Source organism: Pseudomicrostroma glucosiphilum (assembly GCF_003144135.1).
Source record: "Pseudomicrostroma glucosiphilum strain MCA 4718 unplaced genomic scaffold BCV69scaffold_7, whole genome shotgun sequence".
NCBI lineage: Eukaryota > Fungi > Basidiomycota > Exobasidiomycetes > Microstromatales > Microstromataceae > Microstroma > Microstroma glucosiphilum.
The window spans coordinates 73108-96008 of NW_020289919.1; the positions used below are offsets into that span (position 1 = coordinate 73108).

General features: G+C 57.5%; 10 protein-coding genes across 10 annotated transcripts in view; 6 read left to right on the forward strand and 4 right to left on the reverse strand.

Annotated features, from left to right (window-relative positions):
- Window positions 1-12: 12 nt before the first annotated feature.
- Window positions 13-1203, reverse strand: BCV69DRAFT_312507 (N-terminal nucleophile aminohydrolase; the record flags this gene model as incomplete). Its single annotated transcript, XM_025494939.1, has 5 exons — window positions 1054-1203; window positions 845-971; window positions 383-772; window positions 245-285; window positions 13-150 (listed from the first exon to the last, which is right to left on the reverse strand). The coding sequence occupies exons 1-5, from the start codon at window positions 1153-1155 to the stop codon at window positions 13-15; spliced, it is 798 nt and encodes a 265-aa protein (XP_025347710.1). The 5' UTR covers window positions 1156-1203.
- A 327-nt stretch (window positions 1204-1530) lies between these two features.
- On the forward strand, window positions 1531-4555 carry BCV69DRAFT_299034 (SAICAR synthase-like protein; the record flags this gene model as incomplete). Its single annotated transcript, XM_025494286.1, has 3 exons — window positions 1531-3438; window positions 3511-4444; window positions 4536-4555. 3 exons carry the CDS (start codon window positions 1531-1533, stop codon window positions 4553-4555), a joined length of 2862 nt encoding a protein of 953 aa, XP_025347711.1.
- Window positions 4556-4592: 37 nt separating this feature from the next.
- On the forward strand, window positions 4593-5243 carry BCV69DRAFT_192113 (hypothetical protein). Its single transcript, XM_025489628.1, has one exon. The coding sequence runs from the start codon at window positions 4729-4731 to the stop codon at window positions 5062-5064; it is 336 nt and encodes a 111-aa protein (XP_025347712.1). The 5' UTR covers window positions 4593-4728; the 3' UTR covers window positions 5065-5243.
- Window positions 5244-5415: 172 nt separating this feature from the next.
- BCV69DRAFT_277288 (hypothetical protein) lies at window positions 5416-6271 on the reverse strand (the record flags this gene model as incomplete). Its single annotated transcript, XM_025491148.1, has 3 exons — window positions 5416-5568; window positions 5658-5786; window positions 5999-6271. 3 exons carry the CDS (start codon window positions 6269-6271, stop codon window positions 5416-5418), a joined length of 555 nt encoding a protein of 184 aa, XP_025347713.1.
- A 2479-nt stretch (window positions 6272-8750) lies between these two features.
- BCV69DRAFT_249375 (hypothetical protein) lies at window positions 8751-8906 on the forward strand (the record flags this gene model as incomplete). The annotated part of the gene is made up of 1 exon (XM_025490337.1): window positions 8751-8906. The coding sequence occupies one exon, from the start codon at window positions 8751-8753 to the stop codon at window positions 8904-8906; it is 156 nt and encodes a 51-aa protein (XP_025347714.1).
- A 524-nt stretch (window positions 8907-9430) lies between these two features.
- On the reverse strand, window positions 9431-10144 carry BCV69DRAFT_192256 (hypothetical protein). Its single transcript, XM_025489630.1, has one exon. The coding sequence runs from the start codon at window positions 10011-10013 to the stop codon at window positions 9492-9494; it is 522 nt and encodes a 173-aa protein (XP_025347715.1). The 5' UTR covers window positions 10014-10144; the 3' UTR covers window positions 9431-9491.
- BCV69DRAFT_192220 (hypothetical protein) lies at window positions 9915-11391 on the forward strand. The gene is made up of 3 exons (XM_025489629.1): window positions 9915-10235; window positions 10404-10824; window positions 10914-11391. Exons 1-3 carry the CDS (start codon window positions 10131-10133, stop codon window positions 11201-11203), a joined length of 816 nt encoding a protein of 271 aa, XP_025347716.1. The 5' UTR covers window positions 9915-10130; the 3' UTR covers window positions 11204-11391.
- A 1201-nt stretch (window positions 11392-12592) lies between these two features.
- On the forward strand, window positions 12593-17945 carry BCV69DRAFT_282766 (hypothetical protein). The gene has a single exon (XM_025492463.1). It carries the CDS (start codon window positions 12745-12747, stop codon window positions 17839-17841), a length of 5097 nt encoding a protein of 1698 aa, XP_025347717.1. The 5' UTR covers window positions 12593-12744; the 3' UTR covers window positions 17842-17945.
- Window positions 17946-18016: 71 nt separating this feature from the next.
- On the reverse strand, window positions 18017-18783 carry BCV69DRAFT_282767 (mitochondrial 54S ribosomal protein YmL38/YmL34). Its single transcript, XM_025492464.1, has 2 exons — window positions 18494-18783; window positions 18017-18377 (listed from the first exon to the last, which is right to left on the reverse strand). The coding sequence occupies exons 1-2, from the start codon at window positions 18630-18632 to the stop codon at window positions 18085-18087; spliced, it is 432 nt and encodes a 143-aa protein (XP_025347718.1). The 5' UTR covers window positions 18633-18783; the 3' UTR covers window positions 18017-18084.
- A 167-nt stretch (window positions 18784-18950) lies between these two features.
- Window positions 18951-22901, forward strand: part of BCV69DRAFT_282768 (hypothetical protein) — a 4729-nt gene continuing 778 nt past the window's right edge. The window contains exons 1-3 of the mRNA XM_025492465.1: window positions 18951-20797; window positions 20870-22576; window positions 22675-22824. Coding sequence (XP_025347719.1) covers window positions 19103-20797; window positions 20870-22576; window positions 22675-22824 — 3552 coding nt within the window. The 5' untranslated portion in view covers window positions 18951-19102. The remainder of the gene's footprint in view (window positions 20798-20869; window positions 22577-22674; window positions 22825-22901) is intronic.

Sequence of the window (22901 nt, forward strand, 5' to 3'; positions counted from 1 at the left end):
CAATCACCCTGTCTACGAAGATCCAACACCGCCCATTGTGTCCTGCATGCTGGCCTGTGCCGCCAACCTGCCCCTCCTTCTCTCTGCCTCTGCCTCCTTTTCTTGCTCGATCGTCTTGACCACTTCTTCAATTTGTGCTAGGTCGAGAGTCTGAACGAGAGCGTTGGGAAGATGATGTGGATGTGTGAGCTGAGCTGTGCAGGGAGCGAGGCATCCTCTGAGAGGCTGACGCCCTGTCACTCACCTTCATCTTGCCATGTCCATCCATCACTGCAATCTCGATGTCTGGGCGGGTAGAGGAAAAGCAGGTGAGTGGATTAGCTCACGACCTGGGAGGGCGAGGCTGCTCGCGCCACCTTTGTTGGACCTCGCTTCCACTCACTCTTTGCTCCAGTCTGCACCACCTCCAACAAGCTCTTGATGGTCAATTTGATCGTATCCTCCCTGCTGATCCCCTCTGTATAATTCTTCTCCAGGAACTCCCTGACCGTCTTGCTACTCCTTCCAATGGCATTCGCCTTCCAAGCGCTAAACATCCCTGAAGGTTCCGTCATGTAGAGTCTAGGCCTATCGTCTTCGTTCTGATCGAATCCGATGATCAGAGTGGAGATTCCAAAGGGACGGACACCACCGGATTGGGTGTAGCGTTGTTGAATGCCGGCAATGTGGCGAGTGATATAGTCGAGAGTGACGGGGTCCTCTACTCGTAGACGGTGGGACTGACACTCGACTCTTGCCTTGTCAATCAGGATACGGGCATCGGCAGTGAGACCTGCGAGAAGACAGTGAGGCAATGGATCAGCTTCCATTCGTGTAAGCGATACCGCTACCGCTATCCACTCACCAGCAAATGCGAGACAGACGTGATTATCCAGCATGGCCGTCTTCCTGATTGTCCTGGCATCCTGCAATTGCAACACCGACTTCTTCTCTACGCCCAACACCACGCAGTCTTTGCCTCGCACGCCGACCTGTGGAGCAACACAGGTGAGTTCAGCTGCTGTTAATCATGGCGAGCTTACGATTGAACGATGGGTAGCACCTGCTACTCACGGCACAAGTTCCCTTTCTGACTGCCTCGAGTGCATATTCTACCTGGAAGAGATGTCCATCTGGCGAGAAGACTGTCAGAGCTCGATCGTATGAGCGTGACATGGTGGGAGGGGGGAAAGATATACGAAGGTAATGAAGCTACGGTGAGGCGTACTAGTCTGCCGTGGGCGTAGGAAGGATGAGGTGCCCCCGCCGTCGTCCGTCGTACGTACGTCTGTGCCTGTCAGTGTCTGTCCGTCCGAGGCTTCGTCACCGCGCCGCGCAATGGTGGCCAAAGCGTCGTGGCTTGAGCCCGGACCTGGGAGAAGCGCCCTTTCCGTTGCTCGGACGATGGACGCAGCCATGTTCAGTCAAGTACATCCTGGTCCTCCTACTCGTCCTCCTCATCCTCTCCATTGTCTGAACATGACAGGTAGGTCAGGCCAGGGTCGTCAAGCAGCAACGGACGAAGAAGGACAATCAACGCCACGCGCAGTCATGGCATCAGGCGCCGCTTCCTCCGCCTCCTCCACACCCCTCATCTCTCAGCTTCTGGGCAAACTCAAGCCGCCTCTCATCCTCACCGACACTGCATGGATACCCAAATTTCGCCAGACGTGCTTCCCTCCAGACTTAATACCATCACCACATCAAGAGCAAGCAGCTGCTTCCTCAAGGTCAGATACAGCCTTCGCCTCTGCTAGCAAAGCTCCACAGCCCACCTCGTGGCAAGACCACCTCTCCTCGGCTCCAAAGGAGAGCTTTACCTCTTCCTTTGCCAACCTCCTCTCCTCGCGCCCCTCCTTGGTCTTCTTTGGAGAACAACATCACCAGCCACATGTCATACGCGCTCAGATTCAGCTCCTGGCAGCTCTGGCAGATCAGAGAGATGAGCTAGACAAGGACTCATCTCAGGCACCACACGCCGACAAGAGGACTGTCCATCATCTTCACCTCCTCATGGAGCACTTCTCCTACGCAGACCAACCACTTCTGGATCGCTTCCATGCAGGTACGCTGTCTATATCAGAGCTCTGCTCAGCATATAGGGAGAGGTCCAACGAAGGATTCAAGATCGAAATGTACGCACCCCTCCTGCTGCTGGCCAGGGAGAGGGGAGCTACCATTTGGGGAGGATTCCCACCTAGGACATGGGCAAGGGAGATGGTCAAAGAAGGAGTCGAGAAGGTCAAGGGGCTGGAGCAGCAGCGTAAGAGTGACACTCAGGCTGATCCGACGCGGAGACCTCTAGTCACTGCTCGCGTTGGAGAAGAGGTGACAAGAGACGAGAAGGCGTCAGCAGGTACGATTGGTCCTCCTCAGCCTAGCCCTTTGCCTTTCCTCCCTGCACCCGGTCGGCTCTCTCTCCCTACATTCATGTCCTGGGACCGAGTGCAGCAGCTGTCATCTTCCCATCGGACATTCTTGTCCTCCTTGATGAGGCCAGACGGTCCTCCTCGCTTTCCCTCGACGCCCTCGCCCGGCGTGCCACTCGGAGCCATCAGTGCACTGCGCTTATACCCAACTCAAGAGCTCCAAGGTCCCAAGGCCGAGAGCAAAGGCTTCTCACCCGCTCAGGCTCTGAAGGATTCCTATCTCGCGCACGCTGCTAGCAGTCTTGTCGAGGAAGGCCATCTGCTAGCGAGGACGACTAGCGACAGCATAAGGGATCAGAGCTCTTCGGCTCAAGCAGAAGATGCAGAAGTGGAGCACCGCAACATTGTATTGGTGGTGGCGGGGCTCGGTCATATTGAAGCAGGGTTTGGTGCGCCGGAGAGACTGGCACAGAGTGTACCGGGACCCGATGCACCTGCAGACAAGAGCGGAGGACAACGGCCGTTAATCATCCTCTCCAAGCCAAAAGATTCCTCTCTGTGGCTCGGTCCCGAATGGGTAGACCCCGCGTCGACGCAGCTCTTGACCCCTCGCACTGGTGAGATGCAGGCTATCACGCCAGAGTGGCTCAAGCAACAAGTCCTGGCCCCTTCGGCAGGACAAGTTGCAGGTCACGCAGGAGCAGTAGGGACATTTGAGGGTCCCAACGGTGAAGCCTTGGTGGCCAAGAAAAGCATCAAGTCCGAGGCCCAATTCTATGAAGACCTCAATTCTCCCGAGCCGCTCGCAAATGAGAGCCAGCAAGCTTCCTCCCGCCGTCAAAGCTTCGCGCAGAGATTCACGCCCAAGTACTACGGCTCTTTCTCCCTCTCGGATGACACTGCGTCGAAGGAGACCTCGGTCGTGTGCGAGGATCTCTTGGCGGGCTATCGACGTCCGAATGTCATGGACATCAAGCTGGGCACACAGCTCTGGGACGAAGACTCCAGTGAGGAGAAGCGACGGAGAATGGACAAAGTCAGCAGGGAGACGACGAGTGGATCTACGGGCGTTAGATTGACGGGATGGCGGGTGAGTAGGTCTTTGCGTTCGGACGTCGGTCGGGGAACGGTCGCTGACAATCTGCCCTTTTGGTGCACATAGACGTGGGACCCAATCAACCAGGAGTACCACATTGTTCCGAAGGTCTTTGGGAAATCTATCAAGCCTGAGCAGCTTTCACTGGGCATGCGAGCCTTCTTCGGTCAGCTGCAGTCCAACAGCAAAGCCTCCAAAGCCGGAACTGGAGCAGAGAATCAAGCTCAGGCCTTTGAGCAGATCATGAAAGAGTGTGGGCTACCTGGACCACCAAGTGTCCCGAGCTCTGCTCCTCAAACAGGCGAGGAGAGACAGCCACTCAGCACCTCAAACGGCAGCGACACCCCTTCCACCGCTCCGTACCGCCATTCCGCACCTCACCTCTCTACCCCTCTCGTACAAATTCTCCTAGCAGAGCATCTCCTCCCCCCACTGCAGGAGCTCACATCCGCCTTCTCTCAGCTGAATCTGAGGATGCGCGGCGGTAGTCTGCTCGTGGTATGGGAGGGGGACGAGACTAGGTTGGAGGAGCTGATGCGCCTCAAGCGGGGGAGTACTGCTGAGGCAGGGGGAGGGGGAGGGGCCAGCCCGCAACCGATCAGCTTGCACTTGATCGATTTTGCCCACTCGCGCTTTGTGTCTCCTGGAGCATCTGGGTTTGCAGGCTCATCTGGTGCAGTAGACAGCAATGAGAATTCGGGTACGGCTTCAGACTCGGGCCCGGACCAAGGAGTTCTTAAAGGTCTGCGCACAGTCCGCTCGCTGGTGGAGGAGATTGTTGCTAGTACCGGCAATGTCGATGTCTACGCTGGCACTAGCGCTAGCACAAGCCCAGACGACACAGGCGCGGGGGCAAGCACAAGCACCACACCAAAAGCCACCGTGGACCATGGCTGGGATCGGAAGTTGGCGGACGCACTGGTTCTTTATGACTGGGTGGATATCGATGAAGGGATACCCCCTGCTGCGCCCGCTGCTGCTGGTGCCTCGCCTGCGAGCAGTGCGTCTATGAAGTGATAGTGTGAAAATTGAGGCGAGAGGCAGCTCACCCTGGAGCAGTCATCGTCGTCGTCGTCGTGATCGATCTACAGTCTCCCGCTACGTGACGTGATGTATATAGTATCCGAATCAACCTGGCCTGGTTGGCCTTCCCTTTCTGTACAAGTGCTGCCCCTCTTCCTTCTCGCTCCTGTGCATACAATACCAAGCAGTGGGGGCGGAAGCTCTGCGCACCAATAAGCACATTCATACTTGCACACATGCTTCACTCAGCGATGCGATGCGATGCGATGCGATGCGTTGCTCTGCTCGCTCTGTTCGTCTCGGGCGATGGGCTCCATACACTCAGGGAGCGCTCCCTTCTCAAAATGCCCCCTTCATTCTCTGGCGAAACAGTCTAGTCCAGTCACTCACTCACTCACTCAATCAATCAATCAAACAGCCAAAATCGTCAACTTGGGAAAGAGAACCTATTGCATAACCATCCATTGGCTCAGGAAGCCGGAAGCCGGAAAAGGCCGGAAAAGCGGATTTGGTGCGAATACGAAGATAACAATACTCGGATCGAAGCGGACCGAAAGATTGGGGGGGACAAGAGCAAAAGAGAAGAAGAAGACATAAGGCAGTGAAGGAAGTTGGAGCGTCTAGTGAAATATGAGAGTGCGTGAGTGTGAGTGTGTGTGTGTGGGAGAGATAAGGGACCGTGCTTGGCTGACTGCTGGACGAGATGGTCGTGCGTCTAGAGGACAGGGGGGGATGGAATCTTCAGGAAGACGAGGAGCGCTTGAGGAGGTAGGTTGGGCGTTGTATGAGCATCGTAAAGACGTCCCTACGAGCCGTACCGTTCCGAGACGTATCACTGCTGCCTCCACGTTGCTTCAATCCCAAAAGAGATCCCGATTCCGAGCTCCGTCCATCTGCCGTCGAATACCGCCCTAACAGCTGCTGCACTGCACACCTTACTTTGCGCGCTTAGAGCATGAAAGCACCACCAGCAACGACGGCGGCGGCGGCACCAGCAAAGGCGAGGATCTTGTTGGAGCGGACACCCATGGCGTTGTCAGCGTGCGAGGCACCCTCCGCCTCCAGCGACGAGATGGAAGCAGTGATGGCAGCGGCGTATTGCTGTTGCGGTGAGAAACAAAGGAGCGAGGTATTGATCAGCAAATTGCACAGGCAGAGAATCTACGCTGTTTCTGCATTTAGACACTCACGTCACGGATAGCGTCGAAGTTCTGGGTCAGAGTGGGGTAGTATCCGACGGCCGACTCGGCGAGCTCAGAAGCGACCTCGGTGACATCGTAACCCTCCTTGCCTGGCCTGTACTTTCCAATCAGGTACGACTGTGGGAAAAAAGCGGCAAGAGATTAGCAGCTGTCAGCAATTGTTGCAAACTGTCTAAATTCCTTCACCCGAAACCTCATTCGCCGCGGCCACTGTCTGCCCTAGATGGAAGGATGTCGAATCGGGTGCAAGACTGCAATCCTGCCCTTCGCTTGCCCTTGCCCCACCCGTTTCAACCCTGCCCCCATCTCCAGAGATAGCGGATACTCACAGCGAGGGACACAGAGTCATAAGTAGGGGTAGAGGTGCTCGAGTAAGTGCAGCCGTAGTCAGGTTGCTGCGGGTCTCCCTCTGCGTAACCGGGGAGCAGAGCGCAGACCGACGACGACGAGTCTTCAGCAGCACTGGTGGCCATGGCAGAGGCGCTGCTGCTAGTGGAGGAGGCAGAAGTGACCGTGGCCGAGGAAGACGAGGAGGTGTCCTGGGCAAAGGCAGCAGTAGCCATGACCATGGCGAGGGCCAGAGGTGCGAGTGCGAACTTCATTGTGATGGTTTGCGGGTGAGGGGTGAGATGGGAGAGTGATCCGAAGAGGTGCGGTGAGTAAGAAGTGGAGAGACGAGGACTGACGACGACGAAGACGACGGTGCTCGATGGAGTGAAGAAGACGGAGGAGGAGGAGGGTGAGGAGGAGATGTACCTGGTGGTCTTGATGTGTAGTTTGGAGACTAAAGGAAGAGAGGAGAGATGATCAAGGTACAAGTAAGACGGAAGTTGTGTTTGGAATCGAAGAAAGAAAGCGGGCGGCGATGGGGGGGGCGACCAAGTAGAAGTCAGTCAGATGGGCGGCAACGCGGGCTGGCTGGCTGGCTGGCTCCCCTCAGCGGCAGGGGCGGGCGGGCGGGCCATGGAGGCCGAGGGCAGAGGGCGAGGGAGCGTACGAGTCCAGAGGCGCACTGGCAGTGTACACGCAGGCGGGCGTGGTGCAGCAGCAGCCATGCGTCTGGGAAAAGGGCACAGTCTGCCCCATCCATGCCGACAGCCTCGTCACCCGCAGGAGGGCGGAGTTGCAACGCCGCTCTCTGATTCTTCCAGGCTTTTGACAAACCTGCGCTGGGCCAGCGGGCAAAGACAGGGGGGAGCAGCCAAGGCACCCGGCCAGCCAGCCAGCCAGCCAGCCAGGGTACCAGGATCTCCCGCTCTCTCCGACGGCAGCGGGAACGGACAGACAGACAGACAGACAGTGAGCGGGAGGATGCCCTGCTGCCCAAACATCTACCTTCGGCATCCAAGCCCCCGCCCGCCGCCTCGCCTCACCTCGCCCTGCCCTCGTTCCTAGGAGCCCTTCAGACTTCCGCTAGGCTTAGGCTAGGCTACGCTTGGCTTGGCTTGGCTTGGACTGGGAAGACTGTCCAGACTTCTCTTGCATGCTGCGCTGCGATCAAAGAAAAGCCGATCCGCCGATGGAAAATGAGCGTCGGGGGAGCAAGCCCACGCTCGCGCCTGGCGTCATCCGCATTCCCCTCTCATCTCCCCTGACCACATCCTTGGACCCCTTTCCGTCGCATTTGGTTGTGACAGCTCGGCAATGACGCGGACGAGGATGGAGCGCCCTCTGGCTCGCATCCGGCGGATAGACTGCGTTGCCATTGCACCCATTGACGTCGACACCATTACGAGACGTCATGCAAGACGAGTTAGAGCAGGGCAATTCACGGATGATCGTCTCCTTCCGTTCCGGAGACACAGAAGGGGCAAGGGACCCCACCCCGTTACCAGAGAGCGGTCACAGGTCTCCTAGCCAGGATTGAAGGATTGTGACGATGTAGTAGATTGTATTGCATTCGAGGGCGGTCTGTCAAAGACAGTGACGACAATTTTAAGAGCTCTAGAGACGCAGGAATCCGGTAGTGACCAGCAACATACACCTGCTGCCGTGAATGAAGCACTAAACGCAGTCCTTGACGTGAGGGCAGACGACGCTGGGACCCCAGAAGCGGTGTAGCGACACTGGCAAAGGGGCGAAAGTAAGATCAAGGATACATTTCGGTCAGCCATCGGATCTTGCCCTCCTCTGCTGATCATTGTATTGTAGCTCACAACTTGAGAAGTCACCCAACTTGCTTGCACCCTTGAGCGAAGTGGAATGTTCCTTGGCGACCACTGGCGTCGCGCCGCTTTCTCCTGCAGTAGAGAGTAAGACTAGGACGAGGCATGAAGCCAGAAGAGCTAGAGACTTGCCGTGGAAGAGCATGGTGTGGCTATTTGTAGCGGCGACGACGAGGAGATGAGTTGCTTGGGCGATGCGTATGACGCTTAGTGGCAAGGGATAAGGTAGCACTGAAGGTCTCTGAATGAAGTTTCAAAAGCTGAATTGTGTGATCACATCCGTCCAGGAGTGCCCTACTCTTATACAAATTTCCTTTGAATTCTTCGCCACACTGGTGTAAGCGCAGGCACGACGCAATGGAACAATAACGTCCCCTGCATCGCGACCCGACCCACAGCACCGGGTCGTACCGATGCGCCGGGAGCGGCATCGACGCACCGAGAGTGCCAACTATCGTTCCTTGCATCTGAATTGCTAGTGCGGCGCCCCTTGGACCTTGCTGTCACATTGAGGTGTCCTCAAGACTGCGATCGGGCGCGGTGTACCGCCGCCGATCCAGGCTCTCTTTGCCTATTTGCATCGTCAGCAGCGTACCTCTGAGACAGCTAGCCAGCTTGCTGACTGCTTTGAGTCTCTACTCTTCTAGAGTCTCCGTAAAGCTCGGAGCAGTTTCCTCCGCCATCTGCGATTGCTCTTTGCTGCTGCGAATGTAGCAATCGACAACGGATGGCAGCGCTCCCGGAACGGAATCGGAGCCGTCCTGCGCGCGACAGCTCCTCCGTCTCCATCCCCAGCTCGTCCACCCGCCCGCCCGAGGCCCTACCTGCTCCGTCCGTCTCAAGTCCTTCCACCCGCCGATCCCATACCACCACTCCACTCCACTCTACCACACACTCGACCTTTCGATCAGCAAACATGTTCGGATTCCGCGCCTACCCCACCCCGATCCTGAGGCCCCTTGGCCCCTTCATTGCTGGCGCTGTCATCGTCTTCTGGGCTACGAACAGTCTGCAGAACTCCATGCTCAAGAGTGACGAGTTCAAGAAGGACCCGAGAAACCCCTATGGTTAGTAGCAGCAACGGCGATCCGGGACATGACAGGGTCATTAGTCTCTAGTGAGAGTATAGGAAGATGGGCGGAGAGAGTTTGCACAGATAGCGGAAGGAGCAGGTGGGAGAAGCCCCATGGGGTGGGCAGGATGAGAAGATTCTCATTCGTACCGAGTGGGCATCGAAGGCTTGGCATCGTCTACGTCGTCCTCAACACAGCGAGCTCCTCTATCTCGAACTTGAAAGCTGCTGGATTGCAGCGATCAAGATCAGCACTGAGAGTGGAAGAATGCTTACCCGAGCTCCTTGTCATACTTCCCTCCCACAGCCAAGAAGCAGTCCGCCCACTAAATGGCAATTGATATGATGTAACGAATTTCAGAGGAGGAAGCGTCGTGACTGTGGCACGAAACCAGCTGGAAGGAGAACTACATGGTGAGCGCATGAATGCAATGTGCAGGGAGCGGGAGAGACACCTTGGTCTGACCGGTTTCCTTCCTTCGCTACTTAGGCTCCTTGCGCGGATCTCCCCTGCTCACCAGTACGGCAACTCCTCTTGGATCTAGCTTTCTGCTGTCATCATCAATAGAACTTGAAACATCCCACCTACCGAGAGACCAGGAAATAGTGCGCCGCGCTTGTGGGAAGAATGACTATCTGACACGACTTGAGCGACTTGCGGGTGAAGTGGCCCAACCGCGAAGAGCACATTTGCAGCTTGCTGACATCTTGGGAGACTTTCCGTATCCTCGTCGAGTCGTCGCTCGATAATTCCAGACGAGAGCACGATGCCTTCCCCGGGCCTGGGCAGGAAGATCTGGTGTTGCTGTCCGCCCGTCCCGCCGCTGTCGCCCCGCCACGTACCACTCCCTCCTCATTCCGCCTCATGCTCTGTCTAAACGTGTCGACGAGCGGTCCGACTTGCCTGACAAGACACTCGACTGAAGCGAAGCACGTCCTATCTCTCCTATCCTGTCTGCTGCTGTCTTGGCGACCTCTGCTCGCCTCCGAGGCAATCCGCGGGGGAGCAGATGGCAGGCATCCTTCCGCTCCGCGAGGCCAGACGCGGGGCCTGAGCTCAATTTTTAGTTGGGCTGATAAGAGGATCTTCTTGACGTGGTCCATCATCAGACTCTGCCTGTCTCATACTCACACCAGGCTAGCGATTACTCCCAAAAACTACCTGTCGAAACGAACTTGACCTCCTGAGCAATCCCTCTTTCTAGATAGACGTTTCTTGCCAAGATGACTTCTTCCACTGAGCAGCTGCCGGACGACCACATTCGAGCCACGTACGAGGACATTCACGTCCAGATCGCACAGACGGCCAAGCTGATCAAGCGCCAATTTGTGAGTAGCCGAAAGAAGCATGAGGGGCAGAGAAAGGACGTCTAGCTTTCGAGAGCTGTCACTGTAAAGATTCAGGCGGGTCAGAGAGATTTCATTGAGCATTAGGTCTGATGTTCCTGCTGCCGTACTGGTACGTAACACCTCACTCCTCTCTCTTCCCCCCACCAGGACCCAGATGTCATGGTCGCCATCTCCGGAGGAGGTCTGATCCCCGCCCGTATTCTGCGTACCTTTTTGAAGAAGCCCTCTGCCCACGACCCAAACAAGAAGCGCAACGTGCCCATCCAGGCCATCGGTCTGGCCCTGTACGAGGAGGTAGCTGGCTCCTCTGTCGAGAACATGGGTCGGGAGGTGGTGCGCACTCAATGGCTCGATGAGGGAACATTTGGCAAGCGATCCAGTCGTGAAGATCGTGGAGAGGATGGTGACAAGGAGGAAGGTCTGCTGGGCAAGAGGATCTTGATCGTGGACGAAGTCGATGATTCGAGGACTACGCTGCAATACGCTTACCAGGAGCTGGTGAAGGACGTCAAGGCTGGACTGGAGGCGCTGGAGCCAGAAGCCAGGGCTAAGCTCCCTCCTACCAGATGTAAGTGTACTTGCAAGAGTCATGGAAGCGCTACTCGCACAAGACTAGTCCACTGAACCGCCTTTGCCTCTCTTCCTGCGCTGCATCAGTCGCCATTTTCGTTGTACACAACAAGGTCAAGGACAGCGGCAAGCGAGGCACCCTCCCTCTTATCCCCTCTCAGTCTAGCTCCTCTACTCTCGAAGACCAGCCCGTCGATTCCACAAGCGGTGGGGGAGCCGTAGCCGAGGGAGTCTGGTACTACCCTGCAGGCGAGACTGGAGACGTGTGGGTCGACTACCCTTGGGAGACGGAGGACATTGCGGAACACAACCGGCTGGCTAATCTGGCCAAGAAGTTGGGAGTCAATCAGGTCGGCGCGGGTGTGGCGAGCCGATAAGAGGTAGAGGTGAAGACGGATTCGGATTAGGGTAGAGGGAGCAACCGCTTTGCAATTGTACGTGCACATCTCGTCATCTTTAAAAACACTTCTCTAGACGATCAACATCACAAGCAGTAGGTGTGCGAGGACGCCACCCTCGCAATATTTCCATCGCCTGGAAACCTCTTCCAGTGCTCCATCAATCGCTGCTCGCTGCGATCTAGGGCGCTCTAACCAGTCAGTAGGAAGACTAGTCTAGTGATTGGCAGGTGAATGGTAGATTGATATTGATACAAGTGAGGGAAGCCAAGCCTTCGCTAATGGTCACCATGAGTGAGACAAGGGGGAAGGGCGCAATACGAAGGGCCAGGACAAGATCCGTGCCATGCTATGCAGGGAATGCGCCTGATCGCACTGGAGCAGCAGGAGGTATAATGGTCTTTTCAGGCCGTCTTGGTAGTTGAGGCTGGCTCTGAAGTGGGAACTTCTGCAAGAGCATCGAGGAGATCCTGTGACAAGGGGTGGAATGGGGGAAGAGGTGAAAGCTGTTAGTCGATGTTCCCCCTGAGCACTAGCCTTCCCGCTGCTACCTTGTCCGAGCAGCGTCAATTCCTGACTCACCCTGCTCTCTGGATCGAATTGCAGTCCGAGCATATACGCCTCTCTTGCCTCATCGTACCTCTCCAGCTTCACTAGCGCTTGACCCTTTCTATAATGTCCCTTTAGCCAATTCTTCTTCAATTGCACCACCGTCTCAGCATCAACGAGGGAGTTGACCCAATCCTCGACTGCAGCAAAAGCCGCACTCCTATTAGCAAGACAGGTAGCCAGTTCCTCTTTTGCCTGGTTGGCCGACTCCCACAAGGGTCTACTGGCAGCTACGTCTACTGCGAGTGTGAAGAGTTTGAGAGCCTCGTGGTAGTCCTTCTTCTTGAATGCGGCCACCCCTCCTTCCCTCGCCTGGTTGATCGCCATGCTCCGCTGTGGGGGAAGCACATTCGGTGGAGGGGGTAGGGCGATCTGTGGTGGTAAAGAGGCGAGAGTGCGGGAGATTGCATTTAGGAAGGAGAGGTCGTGGGTGGGTGAGGTGAGAAGACCGGTCTGGGCATCGTAGCTGAAATCGACTGGATTGAAGTAGGCATCGGAGAGGGCTACTTGCTCCTCGGTGGGCGCTGGGGGGACAGGAGGACCTTGCTGCTGCTGCATGGATGGACCTGCGGAGGCCATGATGGAGTGAGTATGGCGATGGTGGGGAGCAATGCTGGTGTTGGTGTTGTACCGGTGATGTGGTGCGCCCCCCTTTGCCTGGAGCCAGCGCGCAGGGCGGCCCAGTCGCCAGTCCGCTCCGCCTGGGGATTTTGCCATGGCCGGGGAGCGAGGCCGAGTTGCAATCCTTCGTGTTGGGCATCGAGGGCAGCCATACTCATCCTCAAGCAGCCACTCAGCATCGCCGTCGTCGTCATCGTCGTCGTCGTCGAGGTGGTGGCCATCATCATCATCAGCATCAAGACTACATCTCTTATTCATCCTCACCCTCGCCCATCCACTCCTAGCTCGCCATGGACCACGACGGCTTTGGTGACGCAAGTGGCAGCGCCTTTTCTCCCGCTCGCAACCTTGCCGGTCCTTCGCGGAATCGCTCGCTAAGAGGTAGCGACCGCAAGCCATACGCAAGACCTGGACAGAATGGAAGCGCAACTCCCCTGGCCTCATCGCCTCTGGTCAGAAGAAGAGGCAGCGGACAGGAAGAAGAGGAGGAGGAGCGCCTCTCTCCACTAGTAGCCAAGACCACTCCTGCCTCTGCCGCCGCCGCTCCTCGATCTGGCCTCTTCTCCACCCTGACCAAAGCCATCACCAAACCCCTCTCGTGGCTCTCCACGTCAGCTCATCCAGCTGCGCAGTCCGATCGCAGATCCATACTGCCTTCGTCTGCCTCGACGGGCTCTGTAGCAGACTTGGCCGAAAGACGCGCTGCTACGCGGTCAAGCAGGCTTCGAGGCAAGGATTCGTATCTGAGCAACATGGAGACGGGCGACATTGAGAGCCATGCTACGACCTCGAATCTGAACGCTGCACCGTCGAATCGATTGGACGGATTTGGGCTGGGTGGAATGTCCTCGTCCGCGTCAATGAGCGCCATAGCTCCCAGAAGTAGGACACGCCATTTCGATACCCGCGGCGAAATGCTTCCGCCTTTAGCAACCTCTCCCCCTAGCAGTCGTCGCACATTAACCATTGCTCGCGCTGCCAACAGCAGAGGCACAGATACTGATTTCGGCCCTGCATCGGGGAGCCCCTCGTCACCGAGCTTCTCATCAGCAAGCGCTGCAATTCGAGCTCATGGCCGGCAAGGATCCTTGCAGCCCTCTTCGTCACTGCATCGTCTTGCTACCTACCAATCAACGCCAGCTGTGCGACGTGGAGGTTCAATAGCGCCCAGCGAGTCTTCCAGCATGAGGAACGGCGAAGTGGGAATAGGTCTGAATACCAAGAGTCCAGCTTATGCCTATGGCTTTGGCTCGGAGCGGAGACTTGGAGGACTCACGAGCGAGGCACTGGCAAATAGGGCAACAGTTGGACCAGCCAGCGGTCTCACCCCGTCTTCGTCCCTCTCACATCTGCCTTCACGCAGTCCTTTTGCGACAAGAGCTACGCCTGAGACAGCGCTTAAGCGGTCAGGTAGCGTAGCTGGAGGCTCACTAGCGGGAATGTACGCTCAGTCTGAGTTGGGAGCAGGCGGTGATACTGCTAGCTCTTCAAGGCTCTTCGGACCTGCCACTCCTTCACGCCTCGGAAGGAGTGCACTAGGAGGCGGCAGCAGGGCAATGTCCCCCGCCCTGTCCCGGTCTGGGTCGGCGCTAGGACTCTCCTCTCGCACTCTGCCCTGGAGCTCGCTCAATCTTGCTCCTCCTCGCGGCAAACCTTCCGATGGCGAGGAGATGATGAAGGATCTGGCCAGTGCTCGCAAATTCGGCACACCTACCGGCTCTGCAGCTCCCTCTGTCATCGGCGGAAGGGACAGCCGAGCAAATACACCTCTGAGTGCCCGATTGGGCAAGAGGGACGCGTCGGAGGCTTTGGATCTTGGAGGAGGCTTCGGAGCCTTGGATTTACAGGATAGGGGCAGCGAGATGGGCTCAGTCACTGGCTCGGCAAGAAAGAAGCAGATGGTCTGGGATCCGGAGTTGGGCTTCATCAGTATGGACGACCTGAGAGCGAGAGAGCCTCCTACTGCTGTACCGCGCAACGAGGCTGAGAGGATTCTGGGTGTGCTCGAGGGCATGCGGACGCCACTGGGCGATGCCAGGAAAGAAGGAGCACTTGGCGGCAGGACAAGGAGTGGTACAAGCACACCTTCGCGCCTGACGCAGAGCATATCTGTACCTTTGCCAAGTCCCTCAGCTGCACGAGCTGCTCAGAGTACACCTGACACCCGCAGGGGCACTCGCGCCTCATCCAGACTCAATCAGTCTACACCTGCACCGGGTGAAGACAGCATGAGGGCGAAGCTGAAGAGGACTACTCGAGCTACTGGCACTCCTGCTACCACTCGCGGGTCAAGGCGCAGGGCCAAGTCCGAGCACGGCAGCGAAGACGAAGAAGACGCCCAAGAGGCGACTCGTGAAGAGGAGATTGATGAGCGCGAACCCAGTCCACCCCGTCGAGTGACAAGAGGCATGGCTCGAGCGAAGAGGGAGGCCACAGTCACTCCTCCTCCGCCCACTCGGTCGTCGAAGGCAACAGGGAAGAAGACGCCAGTGAAGGCCACTCCTGCAAAGTCTCCTGGAAGGCGGTCGAAGAGGGGTAAAGCAAAGAGTCCCTCGCCCCAGCCCGCAGACGAGCACATGGAAGAGGAGCAGGAAGAAGAGGCAGAAGAGGTGCAAGCTCAGAGCCAGCAGGCTACCGAACCGGCAGATGCAGCCGAACCATCAGAGCAGGCGCCAGCTCGGTCAAAGAGCAAGTTCCAGGTCCTCACCTCCGACGCAGCGTCGTCTTCGAATCCTCGAGCTCGCTCCTCTCTACGCCAGGGGATCGTCAAGACTTCTCGGACGCATGGAAAGTCTGGCAAGATCTCGGCGTGGGATTCAGATGACGAAGAGGGAGGAGAGGATGGGAACGAAGATGGTGAAATGGCGGGTGTGGACATTGGTGAGCTGAAGAAGATTCAGTTGCCGAAGGACTTCTTCCCTTCTGGATTCAAGTTCGGAGCTGCTGCGAGCAGTGCAAGTGGCGCTAGCAGCGTACCTGCCGCCTCACTGCCGAAAGCCGCCGATAAGCCGGAGCAGCCTATTCAGAGCACTGCAGGCTCTTCAAGCCAATCGAATGGAGACGCCCCTGGTGCATCCCTCTTGGGCCGCTTGGGAGGCTTTGCAGGGCCTCCCGCCACTACGACACCGGCAATGTCGCCACCCAGCAAGCCGTCATCAGGCTTCAGCTTCCAACCTGCAGCCAAGCCTAGCAGCACCTCTGCCGCTCCAGCCTTCAGCTTTGCCCCACCCCCTCTGCCTGCCTCCCAGCCTTCTTCCGAGCGCACAAGCAAGCCAGCTCCCGCTTCTTCCGACTTCTTCGCTACTCCGCCAGCCCCTGCAGCGACTGCTGCTGAAGAGGTCGACGAGGCTCCGAAGAAGGGGCCCATTCCCAACTTCTTCGGTTCGGCTAACAAGCCAGCTGAGAGCGGCTCACTGTCGGTCCCTTCCGCCAGTGAGACAAGGACGTCGCCTGCGCCATTCAGCTTCGGACCACCTGCTACTCAGACTGCAGAGAAGAGTGCTTCGCCCTCTCCTTCGCCTGCCCCGACTTTTTCTTTTGGCAAGTCTGCCGGAGCGAGCAAGCCCGCGCCCTCTGCTTCTGGGGCCACCACACCTTCGGGCGGTTTCAGCTTTGGCCCTTCGGCTGCTAGCACTCCTGCGCAAGCTCCGAGTGAAGCCCCGAAGAAGAGTGTCCCGAACTTCTTTGGCGCAGCTGCGGACAAGGCCCCCGAGAGTACAACAGCAGCTGCACCTGCTTCTTCCGCTTCAAATCCATTTGGCAATTTGGGAGGCGCCGACAAGTCTGCAAGTGCTGCGCCATTTGGGGGATTTGGAGCTCCTAAGACGGACAGCAAGGAGGACAGCGCTCCCAAGGCAGCTGGCAGTGGGTTGAGCTTTGGCGCTCCCGCAAGTTCGAGCAGCAGGACTACAGCAGCAGCACCTAGCCCATTCGGTAGCTTCACAGGCTTTGGGGCTGCGCCCGCCACTACCTCTTCGTCTGCTGGAGCTACCAGCGGCGAGAAGCAGAAGCGCGGAGCTGACGATGATCAACAGTCAGGAGGAGAGCCCGCAAGCAAGAAGAGTGCGGGCTTCAGCTTTGGTAACCCTTCTGCCAACGCTGCTACGAATGGAGCTGGTTCGGGCTTCAGCTTTGGGGCGCCTTCATCTTCGGTTCCGTCAGAAAGCAACAAGTCTGTCTCTCCTGCTCCCTTCTCCTTTGGAGCTGCTCCTACAGCCAGCGACGCCAATAAAGCTGCTCAGCCGTCCAACAACTCGTCCACAGGTGGCGGCTTTACCTTTGGTTCTGCTGCGAACTCTTCAGCTGGCGGTAGCGTTCCTGCTAGCCCCGCTCCGACTACGACTGGCTTCAGCTTTGGACAGACCAGTGGAGGCACCAGCGGTGCGACTGCATCTGCCGGAGCTCCTTCTGGTGGTTTCAGCTTCAAGCCCGCCACTACGAGTGGTTCCACCAACACTCCCTCCACGGGAGGCTTCTCGTTTGGCAAGCCAGCCTCCTCGACCACTGACACGGGTACATCGAAGCCCTTCACCTTTGGTGCACCAGCTACGCCCGCTCAGCCCGCCTCGAATGGTGGGGCCGCGGCTGGCAACGACATGATGGACGATACCTCGCCTTCGCAGAACTTCACGTCGTCCACACAGACCAATACTGGGGGTTTCGGCGGTGGTGGATTTGGAGGTGGCTCCAAGCCAGCAAGTGGCGCAAGCTCTACAGGAGGCTTCAGCTTTGGTTCACCTGCGCCAGCTCCTGCTTCTGCTCAGGGTACAACGTCGGGCTTCAGCTTCGGTGCTAGTAAACCATCCAACGTGCCGTCGTTCTCTTTTGGTGCACCCAGCAACTCATCGTCCACACCCGCCTTCGGGAGCGGACCCTCGACACCCACCGCCACGCCCGGAGGATTCAATTTCGGTACACCATCGAGTGCCGCGCCCGCCTCGCCAGCACCGAGCAACGCTACTGCTGCCGGCGGCGGAGGCATCAACTTCAACTTTGCCTCCAGCAACCAGCCCGCTTCGTCCACCAACGGTGCGGGTGCCACGGGCGGTAGCACTCCGTTTATGTTTGGCGGAGCATCAGCTGGTCAGCCCAATGGTGTCCAGTCCAACGGTGCAGCAGCGGGCGGAGGTGGGATGTTCCAATTTGGCTCTACAGCACCACCTACTCCCTCTGCCGCTAACACTGGCGGTTCCGCCCCCTTCCAGTTCGGGGCCGGTGGTGGTGGTGCTCCAGCAGGGGGTGCAAGCTTGCCTGGCTCGCCCGCTCCACAGGGCCAGCCAGTACTGTTCAATATCGGTGCAGGAGGAGGAGCACCTCCGCTTGGTGGAGCTGGTGGAGCGCCCGGTGGGAGACAGCTAAAGGGTCTGCCCAGGTCTAGGAGGAGATGAGCGGGCGATTGCTGGAAGCTCAGTTGCGCATCTCGAGTCGTTCGTCTTTCGTCACCTTGTTCTATTGCAATGCACCACCTCGTAACAATTCCTTTGCATTCGCTCCGCTGATTCGTGATTGGTGAAGATTCTCTTTTGTGTGAACACGGTCGATACAATTACATTCCAGACCGATCTCAGTGAACGATCAATGGTGAAGGCTCAAAGAGCTGCCTTGGATCCCTCCCCTCTTTCGTCGACCCATCACACGACCTTTGCCGCCAAACTCAAGACCTTACTCCATCCCCTTCCCCTAAGTTCCGCCGCAACCGTCCCACTGATCCTGGTCCCCAATGGCTCCTTTCTATTATTCAACAAGACACAGGCATTATCATCAAAGCGCACCACTCGGCCGTCTGGACGTTGCAGTTCCTTCTTTGTGCGAACTACAACGGCATGCCGCACATCGCCACGACGGATCTTGGTTGCTGTCGAGGAGGAAGAGGTACTGAGTGGGATGGGACGGGCCTTCTTGATTACGACGACAATCTCGTCGCCTGTGGGAGGGAAAGCGAGAAGAGGAGGAAGAAGGGGAAGCGTGAGCTGGGACTGTCTGAGGCAGCAGTGAGGGAGCTCCCTCTGCCTCTGAGTCTCGCACTTGCGGAACACTCACCAACGGTTGCGAGACCTCTCGATGTGGGTTTCCGTAGCACATTGACGCACTCTGCTACCAGACCTCCGGAGTTGTCAATAATCTGTGTAAGCAGAGAAAGGGTTGGGAAGGACATCCAGAAGGCAGACTTGTCAGTCATCCTGCTGCAACGCTACATCAGCAGCTCAGACCCAGGGCTGACTCACTGCCATTGTGGCCTTGAGTCCCAACATCTTGGCTGAGAAGCAAGGGCTGCAGCAGAGAGAGACCTGTAGTCAACAGAGGGATGCTGTAGAGGAATGAGATATGGATGATGGCGATGAGGGAGGAGGCTCTACGGAAAGAGACGCTGCCCAGATGTTCTTGCGCCAAAAGATTCCCCTCGCGGCTCCGGGCGGAACATCGGAGCGGGGCGAGGGGAGGCCTGTGCGACAAGGTGCGTTGCCGCCAAGGGCTCCTTCCGCAAGTCCCCCAGTCCCTCTTGACCATTGAACCCAACACCACACCTCCTTCCTTCGTTGGTATCCCATGGGCACAGTCGATCCGCAGCGGCAGCTGGGACAGGCTTCACCAGCACCGACATGGCGGTCGCTGCCATTCTACAACTGCGTAGAGGCATGTCCATCCTCGATGACCTTTGCTGGGCAGCCAGTCTCGCAGGTGCACTCGGTACTCCATCTAGGCTCCTTCCCCATTGGCGTACACCCAGCAAGCAGCGATGATGATGGCCAACTCGCAACGTCCAGCGCATCCAAGTCGTCTCTCCAGCTCGACTTTCCCCACCTCGTCACGCTCACCAAAGGACTCCTGGTACTGGTAGACCCTACAACTCTCCAGCCTCTTGCCCCGCCCTTCCCCGCAATACAGGACGGAGCAGTGACCCATGTAGAGTACGAAGCGACATCTTCGCACCTCGTCGTCTTGTCGGAAGATCAAGGCGGCACTGGCTTCCCCCTGTTGAGGATATGGAACCTCAAGACTAATCTCGCCTCTCTTCGGTCCCGGAAGGGCGGAAGGGGTGAGGATGGTCTTTGGCAATGGAGGCCTCGGCTCATGGCAGAGGGACGCGTTCAGCACGGCCGCAGACCGTTCCCTATCGCTGCCGTGTCCGTCACCGCAGGGCTGGGGTATCTTGCCTGCTCTTTGTCCAGCGGAGCAGTGTTGCTACTGCGAAAGCTGTCGACCACGCTGGAAGGCGCACCTCTACCCACATCGGCCAACCCAAGCGGTCCTGCCGTTGCGCTGCCGAAGTTCAAGGTCGTCTACCAGCCCGGGGCAGACGCCGCTGCTTCTTCCTCGGCTGCGCCAGCTCCGGAGCAGGAGCCAGTGACGGCTCTCGCCTTCTCTTCCTCTGGCGATGAAGGTCACTCGCATTCGAATCAAAGGCTTAGCCTCTTCATCGCAACTCTGTCCAGAGTGATGAAGTATACTGTCTTGGGCAAAGGAGCGGGGAGTCCGCCTGTGACGCTTGATGACATCGGCTCACCTCTGGGCTGCTCAGTACTGCTGCCGCCTCTGGCAAGCTCCGGAGGGCCGGGATCGGAAGGTACGGCAGAAGAGGCAAAGCTGCTCATTGCCCGGCCAGAAGCGATCTACACCATCGGCTCGAACGGGAGGGAGGACTGCTATGCCTATGAGGGATCGAAAGCCAAAGTCCTTCTTCTTCCGACGTCACGTCATCTTGTCGTGCTGTCGCCTCCTCTAGACAGTAGCGAATTGGGATCTACAGGCGGATCGTATGGCGCTGCAGCTAACGGCTCGCAGACCAATGGGGGTACATACAGTCCCCCTGTGAGGGAAGCTGGGCAAGAGTTCACGCGGGTCAGCATCTTCGACCTCGACGGCAAGTTCCTGTCCTACACTGGAACCTTCACTGGCGCCTTGCGAGCTGCCTTTCCCGACTCGGCTCCATCTCCTGCGCTAGCATCACATAGAGAAGACGTTTTCCTGCTCTCTGAGTCGGGATGTCTCTTCCAGCTCAGCGAGAAGCCTCTGAGGGAAAAGATCGAGATCCTGTACCGCAAGCATCTCTTCCTCCTCGCGTCTCAGGTGGCCAAGTCGCACTTTGGCAGGCCGAACGCTCCTGTGTCTTCAGGAGCAGACAAGGACGACCCGGAGAGCGTCGAGAGGCTCAACGTGCTCTTGGGCGAGATATGGATCAAGTATGGAGACCATTTGTATGAGAAGGGAGATCACGAGGGGAGCATGAAGATGGGCTACCTCAAGAGTGTCGGAGCTTTCGCTGGCGTTGCTGGAGCCTCCACGGGTGGTAAGAAAAGAGGCAGGAGGAAAGCTGGTGTTGGAGAGAGCTACATCATCCGCAAAGTGAGTATGGATGAGAGGAAATTCTGGGACCTGTCGACGAGTGCTGAACCTCGTTCGCCTTTGCCTTCGCAGTTCCTGGACGCCCAGCGCATTCCACTTCTCACCCTCTACCTACAGGAGCTTCATCGGAGAGGGCTGGCCAACTCAGATCACACGACATTGCTGCTGAATTGCTACACAAAGATGAAGGACACTACCTCCCTCGACCGCTTCATCAGACGGTCCCACGTCACGACCTCTGGAAACGCAGACGGAGATTCGAGTGACGATGACTCGGCGAGCGTTACTCCTGCCGAGGCAGACGGCAAAGCTTCTCTCCCCTTTGACCTCCCAACGGCCATCAAGGTCTGCCGTTCAGCCAACTACTTTGACCAAGCCGCCTACCTTGCGCGCAAGTTCGGTCTAGGAGAAGAGTACCTCAGAATCAAGATCGAAGACACTAATCAGCCCTTCGAGGCTATCGAGTGGCTCCGGACTCGGCAGGCCGCAGAGGTGATAGAGTGTCTCAAGATCTACGCCGGCCTGCTCTTGTCCGGAGGCGGGGGGAGCCAGAAGGAAGAAGCGGAACGACAGACTACGGACCTTCTCATCGAGCTCTGCGCTGGCGCATACAGGCCGAACGTCTCAAATTCGTCAGGGGCCATAGAGCAAGCGGCTAAAGCTGCCAAGTCTGCTGGGGAAGGCGGATCACATGGGAAAGGCTTTTTGAGCTACCTTACTGGAGCAGGCGGGGCATCGACGGCTGCCACTGAGGCAGAGACGGATGGCCAAGGCAAGAGGAGCGCCCCGAAGGCAGGACCATACGTCATCGGAGCTGACGCCAGTGCTGCAACATCGATCCAGGGAGGGGAAGGTGAGGCTCCCACCTCCGTCTCGAGCTCGGCTCCGTACGAGATCCCCTCTGCCAGGCAATTCTTCCCGCACTTTATCCGTTACCCACGCTCCTTCCGTAGATTCCTCGAGACTGTGGCGCTTGCTCGGTGGGGCCAGGCTGTGGAAGAATCTGCCGCCGAGCTGGATGTACTAAGTGACGAGGCGGAAGATGTGTGGGAGGTCGAGGATGAGCTGTATGAGGATGAAGACCGAAAGGAGCAGCGGTCTATCTGGAATACCCTGCTCGAGATGTACCTCAAGGAAGGTCGCTCCTCCTCTCCGTCTGGAGCCTCGACGAACAAGGCGATTGTGGCACCAGCCCCATCAAAGAGCGGCACTGCTCTTTCCTCGGATCATCAACAAGCTCTCAACTTGCTACGTCAACATCGTCACCTTCCCTACGACATCCCTCACGCCCTGATCCTCTGCGAGCACGAAGAGTTCACCGAGGGCATTGTGGCCCTGTACGAGCGCATGGGAATGTACGAAGAGATCATCACCCTCTGGATGGAGAAGGCTCAGGAGGAGCTCAAGAGCGTTCCCAGCGATGTGTCCGACAAGTCTTCTTCTGTATCATTAAAACAGCAGAATGGTCAAGCCTCAGCCGCATCAACGTCAGATGCCTGTCCATCCTCAACACACGTCCTCTCCTACCTGGCGCGGTACCACACGCGCTCTCCTACGCTCTACACACAGGCTCTCTCCTTTCTCATCTCTCACCCTCTACTGCTGAGCAAGCATCGTGTCGAAGTGGAGGACATTCTGGTGCAGATCGAGGAGGAGCGTCTGATGAGTACGTTGGAAATTGTGGGGTTATTGAGCAAGGAGGGAGGATATGCGAATGTGGGACTCATCAGGGCATTCCTGGAGGGGAGAGTGAGAGAGGAGAGGGAGGAAGAAGAAGCGGTGAGTAATTCTGCAGTGGCGTTGCGGCAACAGAACTTTTTCCCAAGAGAGCGCATGGAAATTGACCTTCATCGATCTCCCTCCTATTCTTTGTGCAGGACCACCGCCTAATCGAGTCCTACCGAGCGGAGACGGCGCGCAAGGAAAAGGAGATCGAAGAACTCACCACGGGCGAGCCGAGAGTGTTCCAATCCAATCGTTGCACAGCCTGTGGTGGTCAGCTGGACTTGCCCGCCGTGCACTTCATGGTGAGTCTCTCGCTCTCTAGTGAGCCTGCTCTCGTACCCCTGCACACCGTACTGACAATGATATTCCCTCTCCCGCT